The 19,793-nt window shown below is 49.3% G+C and overlaps 1 protein-coding gene across 10 annotated transcripts; it reads right to left on the bottom strand.

The window, feature by feature from the left end:
- Positions 1-668: 668 nt before the first annotated feature.
- LOC135376216 (uncharacterized) lies at positions 669-17,704 on the bottom strand. 10 transcript variants are annotated; one of them, XR_010417583.1, is made up of 7 exons: positions 17,580-17,704; positions 16,428-16,570; positions 13,852-13,981; positions 12,737-12,904; positions 10,909-11,055; positions 4,957-5,169; positions 908-961 (listed from the first exon to the last, which is right to left on the bottom strand). XR_010417583.1 is itself a non-coding variant. In XM_064608814.1 (6 exons), exons 1-6 carry the CDS (start codon positions 17,643-17,645, stop codon positions 773-775), a joined length of 771 nt encoding a protein of 256 aa, XP_064464884.1. In that variant the 5' UTR covers positions 17,646-17,704; the 3' UTR covers positions 669-772. The 10 variants fall into 10 exon arrangements, 8 of the variants coding, with proteins under 8 accessions (XP_064464884.1, XP_064464883.1, XP_064464887.1 ...); XR_010417582.1 differs by having other exon boundaries at positions 928-961; positions 4,886-5,169; XM_064608814.1 differs by lacking the exon at positions 4,957-5,169 and having other exon boundaries at positions 669-961; positions 13,852-13,909.
- Between the last annotated feature and the right edge of the window lie 2,089 nt (positions 17,705-19,793).

A 19,793-nucleotide genomic window follows, 5' to 3' on the forward strand; every position in this document is an offset into this window, starting at 1 on the left:
CGCCCCCCCCCCCCCTTAAATCCGCCACTGAAACCGTTCTATCCTCTTTCTGAAGCTCATTGTATTGGCCAGGAGGAAATCTCTTCGTCTGAAAGGGCAGAAAGGAGGAACCTCTGTTCGCGGAAGTGTCCCCAGATTGATCGAAAACTAAAGCTATAAAATGTCGTTACTCCCCCACTACGCTTTGGGCATGGCATGCTTGACATCATTCTCATGTTAATGACATTGTTAATGTTAGCGACATTGCTAATGATTTGGGTCGTTCGCTATTGCGCATATATACGAATTTTCGACTTCTTTTGAATACCGAAGCGAATTACATCAAATACGGGATTCTATATTCGAATTAAGTTTTGATGGTTTAACTCTAACAGAGTATCAAGTGAAACCTACCATGGTCGATTCATTCCATGGCTGATTCATTTCCATAGCAAAATTCGGATTTTTAGGATAGAACGGCTTTTGCTCTATATTGCAATCTACGCGCTACTGTCTCTGAGAGGGTATCCACCTGGCCGTACTCATAACGCAAATGTAAAGGCGACACTTCCCACAGCTTTATATTATAATCCATACTTATGGACTTCGGCTTTCCAGCTTTCGGTTAAGACTTTGGCTCAGCCATCACGGAAGGCAGCAAAACACAGAAGGAAGATTGCAGGCAGGAGTCATGGATGGAACATCATATATTGCATCATATCACATCAGATTGCTTCACGGCCATGTAAACAATACTCCGCATCCAAACGGTAATCACATTCTTCACATGAGGTTATGAGCACGAGTCCCCGCACTTTATCCCCTGGTAGTTCTTGTTCATATTAACTTTTGCCCGCTTCACAACGCCGAAGTCACCCTTGGAATCTACGAATGCTGGTGGTGCTGAACACAGGTAGTGAAAGTGGACGTCGAAGATGACGTAGCCGCCCGTGAAGTTATGGTTTTGGAAAGACCAACACATCTGTCAACAAAAGAAATATGTTGTCAGCAGGTTGTAATGCTTCCTCGTAATTTGTACAAACTCACTCATTCCCTCAAAAAGGTCTTCGAACTAATAGCTGTACAGTATGTAATCCTTCAGAGTCGGAACAATTCCGCATCTACATTTTATATCCTGACCTTTCGCAAACCGACATCCATTCATTTTAACGAAACCCCGAGAGGAGGGACAAGGGACACACACAACTTGTCCCTTCAACAACCCTTCTTTTCTCTCGTCTTGCCACCACACCACTACTACAACTACGAGCTCGCTATTTTGAATAGAACAAATCATAACAATCTTCGCCTTATAGCAGAGTGACAGCGTTATAAGTAACTGTCAGAGGAGCTCGTTCCTTTTACAAGTAACTATGCCAAAGTTCCTAGTTACCTTTAGCTCGCTTTTCACTCTCGTCCACATATTTCCTTGCTTTCTCTACGGTTCCATTATTGCGTTTTTTGCCATAAAACGTGATATTCAATCAGTGACATTATTTTATTCAGGAGGTAAGAACGGCTGCCATTGAAATGAAGCTGAACCGCTGTGCGCCTACCTGGGGTAAGATGCAAAGCGTTCGGAAAGACCTCTATAGGAGAAACGCCATCATGACATTGGTCGACAGAATGAAACCGAAACAAATCGGAAGGAGGGCTGGGTTCCACGAACGGACACTTGTTCGCTGTCTCCCATGGAAAGAAAAATAGGCCCGAGGGTCGCCTCCCTTCAAGGGACCATGTCGTAGTCACCTCAAGGTAGTAGCTTTCGGGCGCACCTTGTTCACCTTTAGCTTCAAGCGTGGTTGAATTCTACCGAATTTTGGCGCTGTCGAAGTCATTTTTTTACAAATAGGGAGAGGTCTATTGTTGGACATAAACGAAAACGATCTAAGCGTGCTGCACTCTGCCGCAGGCAACTCAAGGCCTAACTCAACTGCTCACGCGCGCTGCACCTGCGCAATGTTATTTGTGTCTGTAGTAACTTGGAAGTAACTTATTCTTTTTAAAGTAACTCAGTAACTGCGAATTACATTTCATGCTGAACAAATTCATCATTAACTTAGTTTCATTTTGCACACGGTAACTTGCAAAGAGTTCATTTTGACGGGTAACTTCTCAGTCTATGCCTTATATATAGGGACGCAGCAGGGTGTAGGGACGCTATTCGGTCAAAGCCAGACAGCTATACTGCTCAAGTGCAACTTGCGCGCGTTTTCTTTGCACTATTGCAGAACTTATTTATAAGTAAATTTTTTAAGCGGTTCCTGTGTGTGCAGAGGTAGAGCACCTGCATTTTCCCCCCATTTCCCTAACTTAATATCTGCTTTGGAAGCTCGGACAACACGGCTTCGGTTGGCTTCCCAGGAACACATTTTGAGAGACTATCCTATCGCAGTTTTGGACGAGTCTTTTGCTTTCCAGCAGCGTGTCTGGTATTTTGAACGCAACATAAAGTTTGTGGTGTAGTATGTCAAACATAGGAACACAAAAAGCCACATAAGCGTATATCGTAGAAGGACACAAACGAACACCGATGAAGTCGTCGACAGGAAGTTCCAAAGCTTGTTCACCCTTGAAATATGTCCCGAAATATCCTCTTTCGAAGGCAGTCAGAAAATGATTTCGGCTAGCGGACAATTGAGTAAACGCTACCAAAGTACGGCGGTACAGTGCGGCCATTCGAAGGTTGTGTCACCAAACTCTGGGATCGTACTAGATAGCGCACGCGAGAAATTTAAAAGTTGCCGCGAAGACGACGACGCTACTCGGATGGCGGGCAACTATGGAGAGCGAGAAGGACTGGTATGCTTACCGGCCTATCCACCCTATGGGAGCGCGGAAATGGCACTCGGTGATTGTTTACGTCTATGCGCTGACGTTCGCTCCGCGCGGAACGGCTTTTGTGGGACCGCGAGATGCTCTTCTGCTTCGACTCACGTGTGTTCCTGTGAAAGGCAGAACCTTGCACCTCGTCGACTAATACACAAAACGTACTGATGCAGGATCCACATCGCGCGCAATCATGATTGGGTAGTGATTGTGATCTCCCCCAGGTGTGGACAAAGCGAGTCTTGGCGACAGAGATAAACAACGCAGACACTTGTCCCCCATTCGGGAACATGATTACACAGTCCAAGATTCAAGGAGGGTTGGCGCAATCGCAGTGGCTCCTTTCACCCTCGTCGTCTCGCTACTCGCACTGCCGCTTCCGGTTTCGCAAGATTGCAGCAATGACAGCGGCCCGCACTAGGAAAACAGCCAAACGCCGAAACAGCCAAACGCAAACAAAATCGCATTTGTATTAATGTAAATTTCTTTCAAGTAGACATCTTGGACCAGTGTTTTCTTTGAATTTGAAACTTCAGGAGGCATTTTGCAACGCTTCCACCAGACGGCCTGCAAACGAAACACCAAGATCACGAACGTGTAGTGCGGACGGCAAGGCGCGCACAGCGGGATTGCGCCGACCATGATTGCTGGTCGATCCAGATTGTGTGCGACAGTGCGAAAGCAACTTGGCTGGTGGATGGCCTATCGCGGCATCTCGGGCCGCGAAGTCTCGCGCAGTTTCACTTTGTTTTCGGTTGCTTTCGGTGTTTGATGCTTTTTGCATGATGTTCGCAACGTCACATTACGAATACAAGCGCATAACATCTTTGAATGCCTAGTGAACCTCTGCATTACTCACCATAAAAATAAAGTTGTTGGTGGAGTTTGTTGGTGTCACACACCTTTTGAGGTATTAGATTCTCGAGAATTTCAAACACTGTTAATATAATAGCATGTATCGCTATGTTTTCGAACATGGCGCAGCTAGAAGCTAATCTCAGCGGAACTACAAGAAATTACGTGACGTACAGAGCATATACCATGATGTTTAACTTTTCCACTTCAATTGATACATTACATTAAATCTCAGCGTGTCACTGCCGCTGTGTGCGAAACTTATTCCTCGAAAAGAATTCCAAGGATGAGTACGTGCCCACACAAATTCCATTCATGCACACTACACTACATGCGCACTACAAGCAGCGTGGGACGCAGGCAACCAAGGCAACCAAGTAGCTCAAAATGCTGTAGCAAATATTTCAGGAGAATCGCCGAGTGACATTTTCTTCGTGTACGTTGAGGCGCTACCTTTACCATGCATTAAAAGCGAAAACATTACTGCCAACTGCTGAGTGGAACCCCTGCACAACTTCAAGTTCGGTCGTTGTTAGATTATCAGGATTATGATAAGTGCGCAGCGTGATGCACCAGTACGCCACATCTTCCTTTCCCTCGAATTTGCAGCGTACTGATTCAATTTCGCAGGTAATCTCGGGTTATCCGCGGTGCTCCTTGCACATGGGGCTACGAGGGCGCGTGCAGCGACAGCGAGCAGAGCCCTTCGTAGCCACCTGTCGGCAGGCCCGTCGGCGTGACCCATAGGCTAACCTCTTTCATCGATCAACTCATTTATTTCATTAGTAGTCATGCCTATCTGGGATAATTGCACGAGATACCGACATGCAAGGGCAGCGTGGCTGTCATACGAAGAGCACAGAAGAAGTGTCTGCAAATGAATCTCCTCTTTCAGGCAGAAAGCTAACACCGCTGTGGAGCACACCCCTGAGATGTTGCGTTTTATGAAATATGCCATTTGACACGGCGCTTCTGTAGAATACACTATTAGAAACTATCGTTTCGAACTTTCGCCACAGAGGCTTGTGATACACACTGAATACGGGGTGTCGCACCTAACATATATTGAAAAAAAAAAAAAGATATATATATATTGTGAAGAAGACGAGCAACGGGCAGCCGCTTCGCTATCGTTGGGTTAGCACCCGCCGCTTTCGAATATTGAGCGTCGCTCAGTAAACGGTCTCTTGCCCTCCTATCCTGCCTCTACTGTCCTGCTTACATTTGGTGGAGGTGCGGCCGCTCCCATCCTCGAGACGATTTTATCGTTGCTTCCCTCGCCTACTGACTGACCTGGAACTTCGCTCCGGACGAGTTTTGCGAGCAGTCGCCATGCTACAAAATCATGCTGAGAGATCTTCTCCTCCTGCTGGGGATGCCCAGCCATCCTCCTCTCCTCGGCCCGCCCCTGCGCTCCGCCAACGCGATCCTCCATTCTTTTCTGGGGCTGACTCTTGTGACATAGAGGACTGGCTAGCCGCTTTCGACCGCGTGAGCAAACACAACCTGTGGGATGACACCATGAAAATCACCAATGTCGCGTTCTATCTTACCGACCTCGCGAAAACTTGGTTCCTGAACCACGAAGCTGATCTTGCCACCTGGCCTGTGTTCTGCCAACGCGCTCGGGAGCTCTTCGGCCGCCCGGCATACAAGAAAGCGGACGCCCAGCACAAACTCTCGCAGCGAATGCAGCACTCCCAAGAATCATACACGTCCTACATCGAAGACGTGTTATGCTTGTGTTCCAAGGTCGACCCGCATATGCCCGACTCAGACAAGATCAAGCACATCATGCGCGGTATTGCGGAAGACGCATTTCAACTGCTCGTCACGAAATCGCCAGCGACCGTGGAAGATGCCGTTCAACTATGCCGTCAGCTACAGGATGCCCGCAGCTCCCGCATCCAGCATATCCTTCCGGCACCGGCGAGCGCAACAGTGTCATATGCTGACCCTCTGTTCCAGGACAACTTACGGGCCATGATACGCGATATCATCCGCGAAGAACTTGCCGAGGTTCATCGCTATTCAGTCGATCCAACGCCAGACCGGCTGCAACTTCACACGCCGGTGCCCCCTGTTCTACCATCGCCTCTGCACGATATTGTACGTCAGGAGGTGGCGTCAGTCCTCAGCCTTCCGTCTACGCCGGCCCCCAAGCCCACTTACGCTGATATGGTGCGTCGTACGTCGCCCCAAACGACCTGTGATGGCCCTCCTCCCTGTGCTCCAGTGGCCCCTACGTGCGACCACGCGTGCGCCGCTGTTGCATACCGGCCGCCTCGTGCTCTGGATTCCCGCACCTGTTTTTACTGTGGAATACGTGGCCACATAGCGAGATTCTGTCGTCGTCGCAGACGGGACGCCGAGACGCTCCAGGAGCCATTTGCCCCTTTCTCTTTTCGTGGTCGTCAGTTTCCGGCCAACTTTCCACCAACCTCTCCCTACCGAACGGACGGCTATTACATCGATGATCCTAATCCCCGGACACGCTCGCCTCCTCCCCGACGTCGTTCGCCGTCTCCCGCCATGAGCCGCTCACCACAGCGACGGTCTATTTCCCACCAGTCCCCTGCCTCACAGGGAAACCGGTAGGCGCGGTCATAGACCGAGGAGGGCAGGCTGCGCGTTCACCCCCCACTGACACTCCTCCTCGAAACATCGTCGTCGTAACTATTGACGGAGTATCTGTGCACGCCCTTGTTGATACGGGAGCCGTTTGTTCCGTGATGTCCTTGCCATTTTCTCGTCGTTTGCGCAAAGTAATTACGCCATTTGCAGGTGGCATACTTAAGTCGGCCTGCAACGACCTCCTCCTACCTATTGGACAATGCACTGCACGTCTCACAGTTCATGAGGTTCATTATCCGGTTGAGTTCACGGTACTTCCTTCTTGCTGTAATGACATCATATTGGGTTGGGATTTCCTTCATGAGAATGCTGCTCTCATTGAATGCGCCGGAGAACACGTACTGCTTGCCGAGTTACCCTCCTACAGCGCTTCTACTTCGGAACAGTCGCCGCCCTTCAAGCTCCACGTTGTTCAAGACACTTCGCTTCCCGCACGCGCTACCTCATTTGTCCCCCTCGCAACGCCTCCTGGTACTCGCGGATACCCATCCGAAGTTCTCGTCATTCCTCAACCCGCACCCCTCGCTCGCAAAGGCCTTATTGCACCGTGTACTTTGTCCACTATCAAGGATGGAGAAACCTGTATTCCCATCACCAATACATTGGGAGCGCCTGTTTGGCTGCCGGCTGGGTTCGTTGCCGCATTGCTCGACTCGCCCAGTTCTCCTGCCGTTACGCCTCTGCTCGCCGCCAACGACGACCCACCGCCCCCCCTATCGGCCACCGACTCCAGCGCTCTAAACAAAATGATATCTACCGACCTCGAGGAATGTCACCGCCCCGATATGCTCCGCCTTCTTCACGACTATGTTTCGCTCTTTGACATCGGCCGGCCATGGCAAGGAGTTGCCAGGGGTGTTACGCATTCTATCGACACCGGAGATTCTCGGCCAGTCCGACAGAGACCTTACCGCGTGTCTGCTTCCGAGCGGCGAGTCATTGAAAAGGAAGTCCAGGACATGTTAGCTAAAGGAGTCATACAGCCATCTTCCAGCCCTTGGGCGTCTCCAGTGGTACTTGTCACCAAAAAGGATGGTTCCATTCGCTTCTGCGTTGACTATCGTCGCCTTAACAAAATTACCCGCCGGGACGTCTACCCCATGCCTCGCATTGACGACGCACTGGATTCACTTCAAGGCACTACGTATTTCTCTTCCCTCGATCTCCGGTCAGGCTACTGGCAAATACCAATGGAACCATCCGATATCGAAAAGACCGCGTTTACCACTCCCGACGGCTTGTACGAGTTCCGCGTCATGCCCTTCGGCCTATCCAACGCCCCAGCTACCTTTGAGCGAATGATGGATACGGTGCTCCGAGGCTTGCGATGGAACATCTGTCTCTGCTACTTGGACGATGTAGTTGTATACTCCAAAGACTTTCCCACCCACCTCCAGCGTCTTCAAGCTGTATTCGACTGCTTCGTCGCCGCCGGTCTGCAACTCAACCACAAAAAATGCCATTTCGCCTACCGTCAAATCAAGGTATTAGGCCACGTTGTCTCCCACGAGGGCATTTCCCCCGATCCCGAGAAGATCAAAGCTGTTTCTGAATTTCCGGCACCCAAGACTCTCAAGGAGCTTCGCAGTTTCATTGGACTTTGCTCTTATTTCCGACGTTTTGTTCGTGGTTTCGCCGCCCTAGCAGCCCCGTTAACCACCTTACTCTCCAAGGACGCGCCCTTCTTGTGGTCAGAGGCCTGCACGGAAGCCTTCGAACGCCTCAAATCCACGTTGACCTCCGCACCTGTTCTCCGCCATTTTGATCCGTCCGCTCCCACCGAGATCCATACAGACGCCAGCGGCGTGGGTATCGGGGCCGTGCTTGCACAACGCCTGCCTGGAGCTCCGATGGAACACGCCGTGGCGTTCGCCAGCCGCACCCTTACGAAAGCTGAGCAGAACTATTCCACCACTGACAAAGAATGTCTTGCGATCGTCTGGGCCGTTTGCCACTTCCGCCCATATATTTATGGTAGACCCTTCGATGTCGTGACGGACCATCACGCGTTATGCTGGCTCCACTCATTGCGGGATCCATCTGGACGACTCGGCCGCTGGGTTCTCCGTCTTCAGGAGTATGATATCACCATCAAGTTCAAATCCGGGAGGAAACATTGTGATGCCGACGCCCTGTCCCGCTGTCCCCTCCCGAGGAATGCTACTGCAGATCCTCCGGAATCACCGACTGCGTGCGTGGCCTCTGTGTGCCCTTTCACGTCCTACGATGCCCGCTCTCTGCGTCATGAACAACTGAAGGACCCCAACCTTTCTTCCTTAATAACTCTTCTGGACGGTCAAGGCGCCTCATCTGACAAGAAACTTCTCAAGAGGGCTCGGAACTTTGTTTTGTCGGACGGCGTCTTGTACAAAAAGAACTATTGCCCGGACGGCCAGCGCTTGCTATTAGCGGTTCCTCGGACGCTCCGTGCGCGCATCCTTCGCGCTTTACACGACGATGCCACCGCGGGCCACCTTGGCTTTTACAAAACATACCAGCGCGTCCGTCAGCGGTATTTCTGGCCCCGCATGTATTCCACTGTACTGAGCTACGTGAACTCCTGCTTGGCTTGCCAACAGCAGAAGCCTGCGCCCTCTCCTAGCCCTGGCCTCCTTCATCCTCTTGAGCCGCCGCAACTACCTTTTGATCGCATCGGTCTCGACTTGTTTGGTCCTCTTCCCACATCGTCTACTGGAAAGCGTTGGGTAATCGTTGCAATCGACCACAGCACACGGTATGTCGAGACTGCAGCCCTCGCTTCTGGTACATCTCAGGAAATAGCTGCCTTTTTCATATCTCACATTCTACTTCGCCACGGCGCCCCTCGCGTCCTCATCAGCGACCGTGGTCGCTCCTTCCTCGCCACTTTACTGCGCGACATCTTCCGTGCCTGCGCGGTCGTCCACAAGCCTACCACCGCTTACCATCCTCAGACGAACGGTCTCACAGAACGTTTCAACCGCACTCTCGCCGACATGATCGCCTTTTATGTGTCGGCGCAACATGACAATTGGGATGCCATTCTCCCTTACATCACGTTCGCTTACAATACGGCGGTCCAGTCCACGACACGCTACAGCCCATTTTACCTCCTTTACGGCCGAAACCCCGTTTGTACCATCGACACCATGTTTCCGTATCCCCCTTGTAGCGCCAACAACCCGACACTTGAAGAGGCGACCTCATGCTCCGAGGAATGCCGTCAAATCGCCCGCTGCCGTACCTACGACTCCCAAGCTGCAGCGAAACAGCGCTACGATGAGACGCACCGTGTTGTGTCTCACAAAGTTGGCGATCTGGTCTGGCTTTGGGTACCTCGACGGAAGCCCGGATTCTCCCCCAAATTTTCATGCCGCTACACCGGCCCTTACAGAATCGTGCAGCGGGTTTCTGATGTCAATTACGCCGTTGAGCCTGTGCACTCCCCGCCCGACGCCCGACACCGCGGCTCCGACGTCATCCACGTCTCCCGGCTAAAACCGTGTGTCCTCCCGTCCCCAAACACCGGAGCGATCGCCAGGATGGCTCCCTCTTTGCCCCGGGGGAGATGTGAAGAAGACGAGCAACGGGCAGCCGCTTCGCTATCGTTGGGTTAGCACCCGCCGCTTTCGAATATTGAGCGTCGCTCAGTAAACGGTCTCTTGCCCTCCTATCCTGCCTCTACTGTCCTGCTTACATTATATATATATATATATATATGTGGAGGGGTACCCCTTAGGAGGGCATTAGCGAACTCGAAATCAAAGCGCAGCTTCGAAGTTGTCCGTATGAGAGCACCTGGTCCCGTCGGTCACCTGATACCAGAGCTGTTTTCAAAAGAAAGCAGTTTCTTTGATAGACCGTTCGCAAAAAAAGAAAAATCGTGAACAAACAAGATTTCTTCTTCATTTTGTTCATCGCGCATATTCGGAGACGCGTCTTCCATCACCCCCAGTGTGAGAGGGTGAATGAGCGCAGTGCTGTCTCATGCGTTGAGAGCGTCTGTTGAGCTCTAATTTGCAAAAACAAAACAAAAACAAATGCACCCTGTGACATCGGAACTACCCTTATGTTGGGTTGCATTTTATGTTTTCTGTTCTTCCAGCACGCAAGAGCCGAATGCGTGGTCTTTCCCTCTCTCACACTGGGAGTGAAGGAAAGACGCGACTCCGAGATGCGCAATGAACAAAAAAAAAAAAAAAAAAAGTGTTCTATCACGATTTTTGTGCGGATGATCTATCGAACGGATTTCTTTCTCTGAAAAGAATAATAATAATAATTAAAAAGATAATTATTGAAAGTAAATTAAGACATTGCCTTAGGAGTTTACTAATGCCCATCTAAGGAGTACCCTTCAGCATATGCTATATGGCACCTCATATGCATATCTTTTTTTGAATATGTTCGCATTTACCTAGGGCAACCTGTATAAGCGAATCACCAGAAATGTAAAAAGATAGTGTGAGAGAATCAGGGAATGTAAAATATATACACTTTTATATACACTTATATACACTTTTATAATAAAAATATAAAATATACACTTTTATGTACACTTATACAGTTATATGTACAGGAATTGGCTGTGTGTAAGGCTACTAAGATACAGGACCTTCACAATGGTATACATACCTTTGCCGTCATAGTGCAATCCGAGTCGTACGCTGCTTTGACAGTGATGTCAAACGTACCGCCCCATTTGTCGAATCGGATGGTGTCGGTTTCAAGGTACAAATTACGTTTGATCACTATATCATGATATCGTTCCTTTTGGCACACCTGTAAATAAGGACTCAAGGTAGAAGTCAGCATTACTACAAAACTAATGCAACAGATCAAATGGCATACATTATCATTTAGCGTTTTTAGAACACCTATACACTACTGAAATCGCTTACGAACCAACCCAACCTTCCAACTAAATTTCTCTGCCGGATCTCAGAGGACATAGCCCCTGATGTTCGAAACAGGATTCTGACAGTGAAAACTCCTTTCACGTCACACTTAACATGTGCACGAGAAAGATCGGTAACGTGTGGAAAGTCGACCGAGGACTGTAGCAATGTGGAAGAGATAAACATTGATTTCAGCGCCGTCTGTCGGAGGTTTACGACGCACGTCAAATGAACCCCAGCTGGTCGAAATCACCCGCTATCCAACACTGTGGTACGTGCAACATGCAGACAACCCTTACATAAAAAATCACTAATCACTAATTTTTTGGGAACAATATGGTAATGTTCGGCTTCCTCTGCAGCTGAGGACCTCAGGACGTGAAGTAGGGCACGCTAACGGGAGAGCAGCCCAGACGCTTGTCTCGTCTGCTTCCAGATTTCGCCGCAATATTGTAATGGGGAACTCGCCTAGTCATTTCCTTGCCATTCTCTTTCTCTTTTTTGCCAGAATCCGAGCAGGCATAACACTTTTTTCACCCAGCCTCGATACAACCGGGCAGTGCGTTACGGTAACTATATAAGGTGTAGTCACATTCACACTGAGAATGTGGCGAGAGCCTGCATTGGCCCACACGCCGAAGTTCACGTGGGTTAGCAGACGACGATAGCCGAAGACGAACACGATTGAAGCTGTTAAAATAGCTAGATTCCCGGCTGATTCGGGTGGCCGGGATTAGGGTGGCCAATCTAGCGTGCTCGCACACCTAGCAGTTTCCCAGCTCAGGCCGCGTTGTCATGAAATGACCAGCGAAAAATGTGGTCGGCTGTTCGTCTTTATCTTGCCGCTGTTTATTACCACGGACACTTGCATAGTTCACTGTACGTATGTAACCATAATCTGGCCAAGTGAGCGGCCGTGAATTGATGGCGTAAACGGGTGGCGGTATTCATTCTGGCTCCCACATCTTATTGCTGTTTGTAGTAATAAGGAGCACAAACGCGCAAATACTGGATACTAGGAAACAATTGAATACTACCAGAGGCAGACCGTTCTTTTTCATTATTATTTTTTTTTGTAGGGGGACCACCACTGGGCAGCATACTACTACACTACGGTCAGTTGCAAAAACCGGCAGATACGTGGGTCAAGACTTTCCCACTCATTTGATCCGCGCCTATGTCCAACATAGCGTTGTGCCAGCGGCCATGGCCAGCGGCTGTAGAGTGTGTCATTCGCGGTCTGTTTCCCAAATTGCTTTTTTCCGGAAGACGTTGGGTGCTTCCCGTTTCCCCATAGAACAATGCAGCATCTAGTATTCCTCATTTTCAACGAGGACACTTGTCCCTGAAAGCCTGTCTCCTTTCCTTTAGAAGGCGATGTAGGGCGCAGACTGACTGGGATAACGATTAAAGGGGAAAAGACCTAGTGACACGGGACAAAAACGACACAACCGAAGTGAGGATTCTGTATTCTGTGTATCGTTCTTGCCACCTTTTCTCGATGTCCTTTTTCCTTACCCCTATAACGTTCACTGTCCAAACCATGACAGTCAATCTCGGCTTACCAATTCTTTTGGATTCGCCTGGGTGACACTCCGGCATGGAGCTGTGAGTGGTCTATAAGCATCCGTGTAGGCAGTTATAAGGGCCGCAGCGCTGAAAGAGAGCACTTCCGCTGTTTTCAAAGCCAGCGGTTGGAACCCAGTCACATGCCTGAATGACAGCGACTCAACCTGCAAGAACAGTAATGGTAGCTTCAACATCAATACTTATATGCATGGGGTGAGCACACATCTTGCTTAGCTAAGAGCGTATGAACACCTCGTTCAGCAAAACTCGTGGCATTTGCTTTTTGCCGTAAGCTGAACCGCAGTACCACAGTTGGGAAAGACGGGGCAAAATCTAGCGCGCGTGCATAGCCAGGCACCTGTCTTATCGACGCCATCTGCCGAGCTGGGAACGCTCCTCGATCTTTGCCGAAAGACTAAATGGCATGGCTGGTTGGCTCGTTTGGTTGAGGTCGTGGGAATGAATTCTTCCTGCGGATGTGCGCTTTCCGGTTTTCCTGCAGACCTTCCAGACGCATGTCGGCACAGTGACCTGTGAAGTTGGCCCACAACGCGTACTAACCTGCTCGTCACAACTGTTCTGTCCAGCTGTGCACGGCTGTATACTCAGTAGAAACAGTTGTTTGCGGCAATAACAGCGTCTCCGTCAGTTGACTGGGGAATCGTTCCAGTTCCCTGTGCATGTTTCCCACGCGCATTTATCTATCAAGTAGACGACCCAATTGCTATAAATTTTCTCCCGTACGAGGTCGGTCAACCTGCCAGCGTTCTGGTCTGGGTCTGCGACTGAATATTTAACTGTAGCCCGGTTTCACCAACACAGATTAACATTTCAACCGAGATCAGCAGTCTCTGAACTTGACTGTAACCCTCAACTTTACTTCATCAAGAGTAGTTATTGTCACTAAAACACTCAGCACATATCTGACTAATGTTGCTAAAAGTAATTAAAGTGTTAATTTCAGTTTTTAGCTACCCTTGACCTTAGTTCGAAGCTAAGCAGCGTTGGTGAAACCGCGCCAATGTCATATTGCGAGTGGCACTATTTCCATCGTACATAGTACCCATGCGACGGATTGTTCAGTTTCCAAACATTAGATAACTTTGCTTACGAATGATGACTGCATAGACGGCATGCCAGGTCCCTGCCAGGGTGACGGTCCTGTAGCCCTGCATACGTTTGGGTCCATTATATTACGATTAAGAGTTGCTCGGTACACCAATGCGTCTGGCTTAATTACTCTGTAAACAGAAGAGAGCCAGCCATGAGAAGCAGCCAGAAGCCCATACCGCAGACTCTCTAACTAGTAGACATCGACACAAGACTTACGAGACATTCATTTCGGCGCACTAGGGAGCCTATTCCATTCAATAGCAGCGACCGAACAGTAATGCTTGTCCACACCGTCTACACACGCACAGTACGAACGTGGACGCACGTGATGACCACGACAATGGAATGCATACGTTAGGATACATAGTAAAAATGATCGGTAGCTGGAAATTGGAGCGAAGTCGCAGCTGTTAGTGTGTGGTGGTCGAGATGGTACCAGATACTAGGAAATCACAGGGTGAGCGCGCCATTTCAGATTGGTTTTCCCACGCTATCCATCACTGTCTGGCGTCTGATGACACGCAGACGATGCGGTTTATTGTCCGGGAAGAGCAGTCTCACTTAGTCACTGGTTTAGTGACGTCTGAGAACTTCGTCCGCAAACCACCAATCACCACCCTGCTGTTCTAAGCCGACTGCCGTGAGGCCCTTTGTGGCCTCCATGGAGTTTGTGTGCGCAATGCATAGGCCTAATCTACGCTTCGCCGGAAATATTTAGGCGAATTACTGGTAAGTTTAGACTTACCTGTCGACTAGAAGCGTTCGTTAGGCGGATGTGGTTGCACTCCAATCAATATTTGCCCTCAATGTCTCATTTTGTTCGCCGTTCACACGGCGTAAACCCGGCGATCTAGTAATGGTCTAACTCTCATGTATTCGCATAGGACTGATTTAAACTAAGGGGGGGGGGGGAGGGGTAGTTTAAAGCCGGTCTACCGCGGAGCAGCTGTAACTGAGCATTTCGATAAAAACCCAAAATAGTTTTTGCTAGATACTGTTGCCTACTTTTCAAGTCGAAATTGCAGAAATTAAGGAAAAAGAACGTTGTGATGGACCCGTGAGCGAAGTATGTCAGGCAATAAACCCCCCGCCAAAAAAAGTATGGTACAAAAAAGTAATATCGGTATGGAGCGGAATTTTGAAATCCGCTCTGCAAATTTAGAACAGATATCGTCCACGTTAGTGATGTCAACATTGGCAGCTACACACAAGTCGCTTTCCGATCCAAAGCTGACCGGAAGTCGTGCACAAACAGCTGTTACCTCCAGCAACAAAAGCGGCGCTGATTTTGCGTGGTTCCTTAAATACAACACCTAGTGCCTCTGTTATGCATTATTAACAATAGTGTTTGCTGTGCTGCCGTTGCTTGTTCTGGTTGATACATTTAACGATTTGTTGCACATTGTAGTGATCGCTGGTACTTTGTGTTCCTGGTTTACTGTTAAGTGTGTCCTGTTAAAAATGCATCAGTCGTGTAAACGGAGGTCACAAGAGCGAGGGAGAAGGGGGTGGTCGCATGAAGCAGTTATACCTCCATGTACTTGCATGTGCAGCTATACAGCGGAGGATGGTACATGTTGCCCAGGATGTGAAGGCATAAATATCGAACACGTTGCTCGCCTGTGAAATGTTAAGAGTGACGTCCCAGAATAGTAGTACTTGGAGGGTACCTGGTGTTATAAGTGGGACGTCCCAGTGCATTAACAAGGTACAATATTTCAGGTTTCACTCTGGAAAAGGCACCACATGCAGGAAGCTCTACATCCTCTTGAAAGCTTTATTTGCTTGCCCAGAAAGATCCCTAGCTCCCTAGGAAAGCACTGTTGCGTTCTGTGTCATTATGAAAGCACTATGTTTTCGAAATCGCTATGAGCTTGTTTCTCGGCGCAATTTTGTGCTGGTGAGATCGGGTTATGCTTGTCGGCATCAATCCATGGTGCTGCTGTACATGTCAACTGGGAGAAATTTTGGTTAAAAAAAGCAAGCATGTCTTTAGGACTTGGTTATTCGATAATTGTACATGTAGAAATATCCCGCAGAGGCATACAAGCAAATATTGCGAGCAGTGTTTTGTGTCAACAGATTTGTATGGACAAATTAGAGCCTCCACAGGGGCATATAACCAGTAGAGCGTCAAACAGCCCATGTAGTCATGATGTCGATACCACGGTTAGCAGTCTGCAGATCCTGCGTGCAAAATTGAGCAAATTGTAAGCTACTTTCTCCCTCCCCTCAATCAGCTCGTGACAATGTGTATAGTGCGCGTGCGTTTCAGCTTCAGAGCCGGAGAGACTAAGTGATCTGTTTAAACCCGACCTCATTAAACAACGGTTTAAGTGGCTTGGTGAATACGGGCAACTGAGTTTACTCGCGGCTCTTTCGGGACAACGACCAGGTAGAAAAAGTATGTTTATGTGAGTGTTGGTGCGTATGACTTGAACGCGGTTTCGTTGAACCATCAAGTGTGTGCAAGTGTAATCAGCGCAACATTTCCATCCTTTCGAAACCTGCCGCTAAGATATTCGTATAAGCAGCACCCCGGACCCTCACGTCGGACACATATGGTCTTCTCACAGTACAAGTTGATTGAAGTTAGCGATGAGGGTGCTTGGTTGTTGGCTTCCCCGGAGTATGGCCACACCTAGAAGGACGTAGCCAACGTTCCTCCTTGGCGTTGGTTCTGCTCTCATATGGATATTTAGAAGTCTGTCCGTTTCCTGAAAGAATTCAGTCAACACTTAGTCACTACAACGTTGTCATTGTTGGTATTGGTGGCAATTTCGACAACGCACGCGCAGGACACTCAACTCAGTTGGCGATTGAAATGAGCGAGTGGTATACGAATCGTTAGGTTTGTGTAATGCTGGCTTCTTCGGCACGCTGCGCATAAAATTGCATCCTGTGGCAGTTGAATCACCAATGTATCAGCTTCAGAGATCCGCCACAAAGGAATCAAGTAAGGGATTGTCGACTATCATGCGGCGGATACTAGAACGCACCTTTTGACACCACCTAATATTCCCAATAGGACATTAAAGGGCCCACATGCTGACAACAGTTCACCGGATTATGTTTATTACATGTTCCATGTGATGTGTTACGTTTCGATAAAATTCCTGCGCGAATCAACTGCCGCGATGAAACAGCATCCACGGTCATGGACACAATAAGGGCACGCCGGGAAAAGACATAGGTACTACAAGCAGGAGCGAGGATTTTTCTGAGGGCGGGGTAGTGGGTCCTGTTGTGGATAGCATGCTGCTACACTGTCAAGGTGAGTCGAAACTATGTAACGACAGAAAGAGAGGGGTGTCGGATGCTCGGATGCCCCCCCCCCCCCCCCCCATATCTCAATCCGCCCTTGACTCCAAGGTGACACTCTAATAATGCACCAGGGCACGCACTTCTAAGCACACTAACGGTTAATTCGCCGCATGCTCGTTTTCAGAGATAGAACTACTTCGCTTACGAGCTCGGTATGTCTATACCAATTTTGCTTCTCTATGTCATTCGATTCTCTATTCGATCTATGTCAACGATACCCCTGCCTTAACCGGGTGCTCTACTTTACTCATAGTTCGGAGAAAGGAAAATTAACGCATAAAGTGCGCCTCGGCTTCTGCTTTGGAGTTACCAATATTCGCGAAACTGCGAACTGCATATACTGTGCTTTAAACTGCGCATGAGATGCGCGTATCTTGACAGGTATAGCATCATAACACTCGCCTTCCAGAAGATGCAACGTGAAGCGGGATTATGTGAGCCCAAGAAACCACGTCCGGTGAGGTCCATGCATGACTGAACGACGACTGGACTGTTGGAACTTCTGCACGTCCGGTTGCATGAGCTCGCGCTGCTTTCTTTTGCTTCTTCTTCGTGACAGATACGGGCCGCTTTCAACAGATGGTTGCTTTCACAGCGCCAGCTGCTAACGGGAAGGTTCTAGGAGATCACAGCCCTCCTCGGTAGTTCAGTCGGTGACGTGTTTGCGTGCTGAGCTCAAGCTCGTGGGTTCGATCCCGGCCGACGACGGCAGCAATGTCGGGGAGGTAAAACGCTCCAATCTGCTAGATCCCTCGTAATCCATCTAACCACCCTACTGAACCGGCGCCGCGATAGTTAAACAAACGAGAGTGTAAGCAGTGTGACGTCACGTCAAGTCTTGGTTTGTCGCCTAGATTAGTGTCCTTGCGCAAGGTGGAGAGCAATGTGCCAATGGAAACAATAGGTGGATGCAGGCTAGCTGGTTGTTCCATGCACAATTATTCGACACAAAACATAAAGCAGGCTTCACTTGTTCATATCTCAGTAGGGTCCATGTACTGGAAATCTAAACAGCGCGTGCTAGAGCCCTGCACGGCCGACTTTGCCGGGCCCAACCCGGCCCGGGCGCATCGAAAAAAGGCCCGGCCCGGACCTTCATATTTTTATGCGGCCCGGCCCGGCCCAGCCCGGTGACCCAGTGACTAGAGCCCGGCCCGGCCCGGCGTCTAAGCAAACAGAGCCCGGCCCGGCCTGGCCCGGTGACCCGCCAAGTAGATCCCGGCCTAGTATTTCCAGCCGCGCGACGAACGCGTTTCTGGCGATTATCAAACAAATTTACAAGTAAATTTATAATGAGAGAAGACAAACATACAAGCAGTGATACAAGTAATGGCGGTTTAACACCGTAACCGCACGAGACCAAATTAAATCCAGAACGCACGCGGGCATGGGCGTTATCGTTACACTGTCAAGATTTTGCGGAGGTAGAGCATGCTGTCGACAAACTGCTTCTCCCAGTTCCTACCCCTCTCACCAAGCTTTGCCAAAGTGATTGTGAAATATGTGAGGAGTGAGGAACAATGTAAAGTGGCTTGGAGAATGTTCTAGAGGGTCGAATCATATGCATAATGCAGTATCCTTTGCTTGTCTTTGCAAAATATGCACAGGAATGACGCAAGCGCATGATGATATGAACTAATGCATCTCCATTGTGTGGAATTAGCTGCGTGGCCCGGCCCTGCCCGCGGTGGTGGCGTATTTTGTCGGCCCGGGCTCGGCCCGGCCCGGAGCACACAGCCAATAACAAGTCCGGCTCCGGCCCGCGGGCCGGGTCGGGGACCCGAGCCCGTGCAGGGCTCTAGCGCGTGCAACACATTCTGCTGACAGCGCTCTAATTCGCTGGTGGCACGTTCGCTGTGTGGAGCCCGTGTGTCCCGGAGCCCGGAAGACCAGCAATTTACAGTTCGTCCAACTGTTTTTCTTTTTCTCTCCCGATCTGTGCATCCGTCGACGCAGTTTACAACAATTATCACTCTTGCCTTTTTTTTCTTTCTATTTTTGCAACAGACCTCTCATCATAACCACTTGACTGTAGTGGTTGTCACTTTTTGATGTAACTTCCCGAAAGTATCATGAACAATTGTAGAGATTAGTTTCTATTTTGCTTCTCGTTCAAGCAGGCAAAACGCGGGTTCCTTTCTTTTTATTTCGCTGCTGAATGGCAGTGACCTTGCCACATGCGCGACGCCAGACCAGACTTTCTGCTCCGCGTTGCTGGGCGATGTACTGGATGTACGGTACCAAGTTTTCGACGTGTTTCAGAGCCACGTCGCAGCGGAACGCTCGTTTTCTTTAGTTACTTGTGCATTTTCTAATGGGGAGGTGATAGGGCAAGGTTCTATGAAATGTGCGCGGAAAATGGGAACTTGCAGAACTTGGAATTCCGATTCTTGCTTTGTGCCCAACTGACGAAGTATATTCGGACCTCCGCTCCCAACTGTGAAAATACTAACTGATTACGCATGCAAAGAATTTCGCCTGGTACTAAGAACTTCTCACTGAATTCTGAACTTGAAAGTTTGTGGTAACTTCGTTACATAATTACCTCAATGACGTAACGATGTAGGTCCCTTTATGTCCTATTTTGTATCATGTGGGAAAGTTGTGGGACCCTAC

This window comes from Ornithodoros turicata, unplaced genomic scaffold, assembly GCF_037126465.1.
Source record: "Ornithodoros turicata isolate Travis unplaced genomic scaffold, ASM3712646v1 ctg00001057.1, whole genome shotgun sequence".
Lineage (NCBI taxonomy): Eukaryota > Metazoa > Arthropoda > Arachnida > Ixodida > Argasidae > Ornithodoros > Ornithodoros turicata.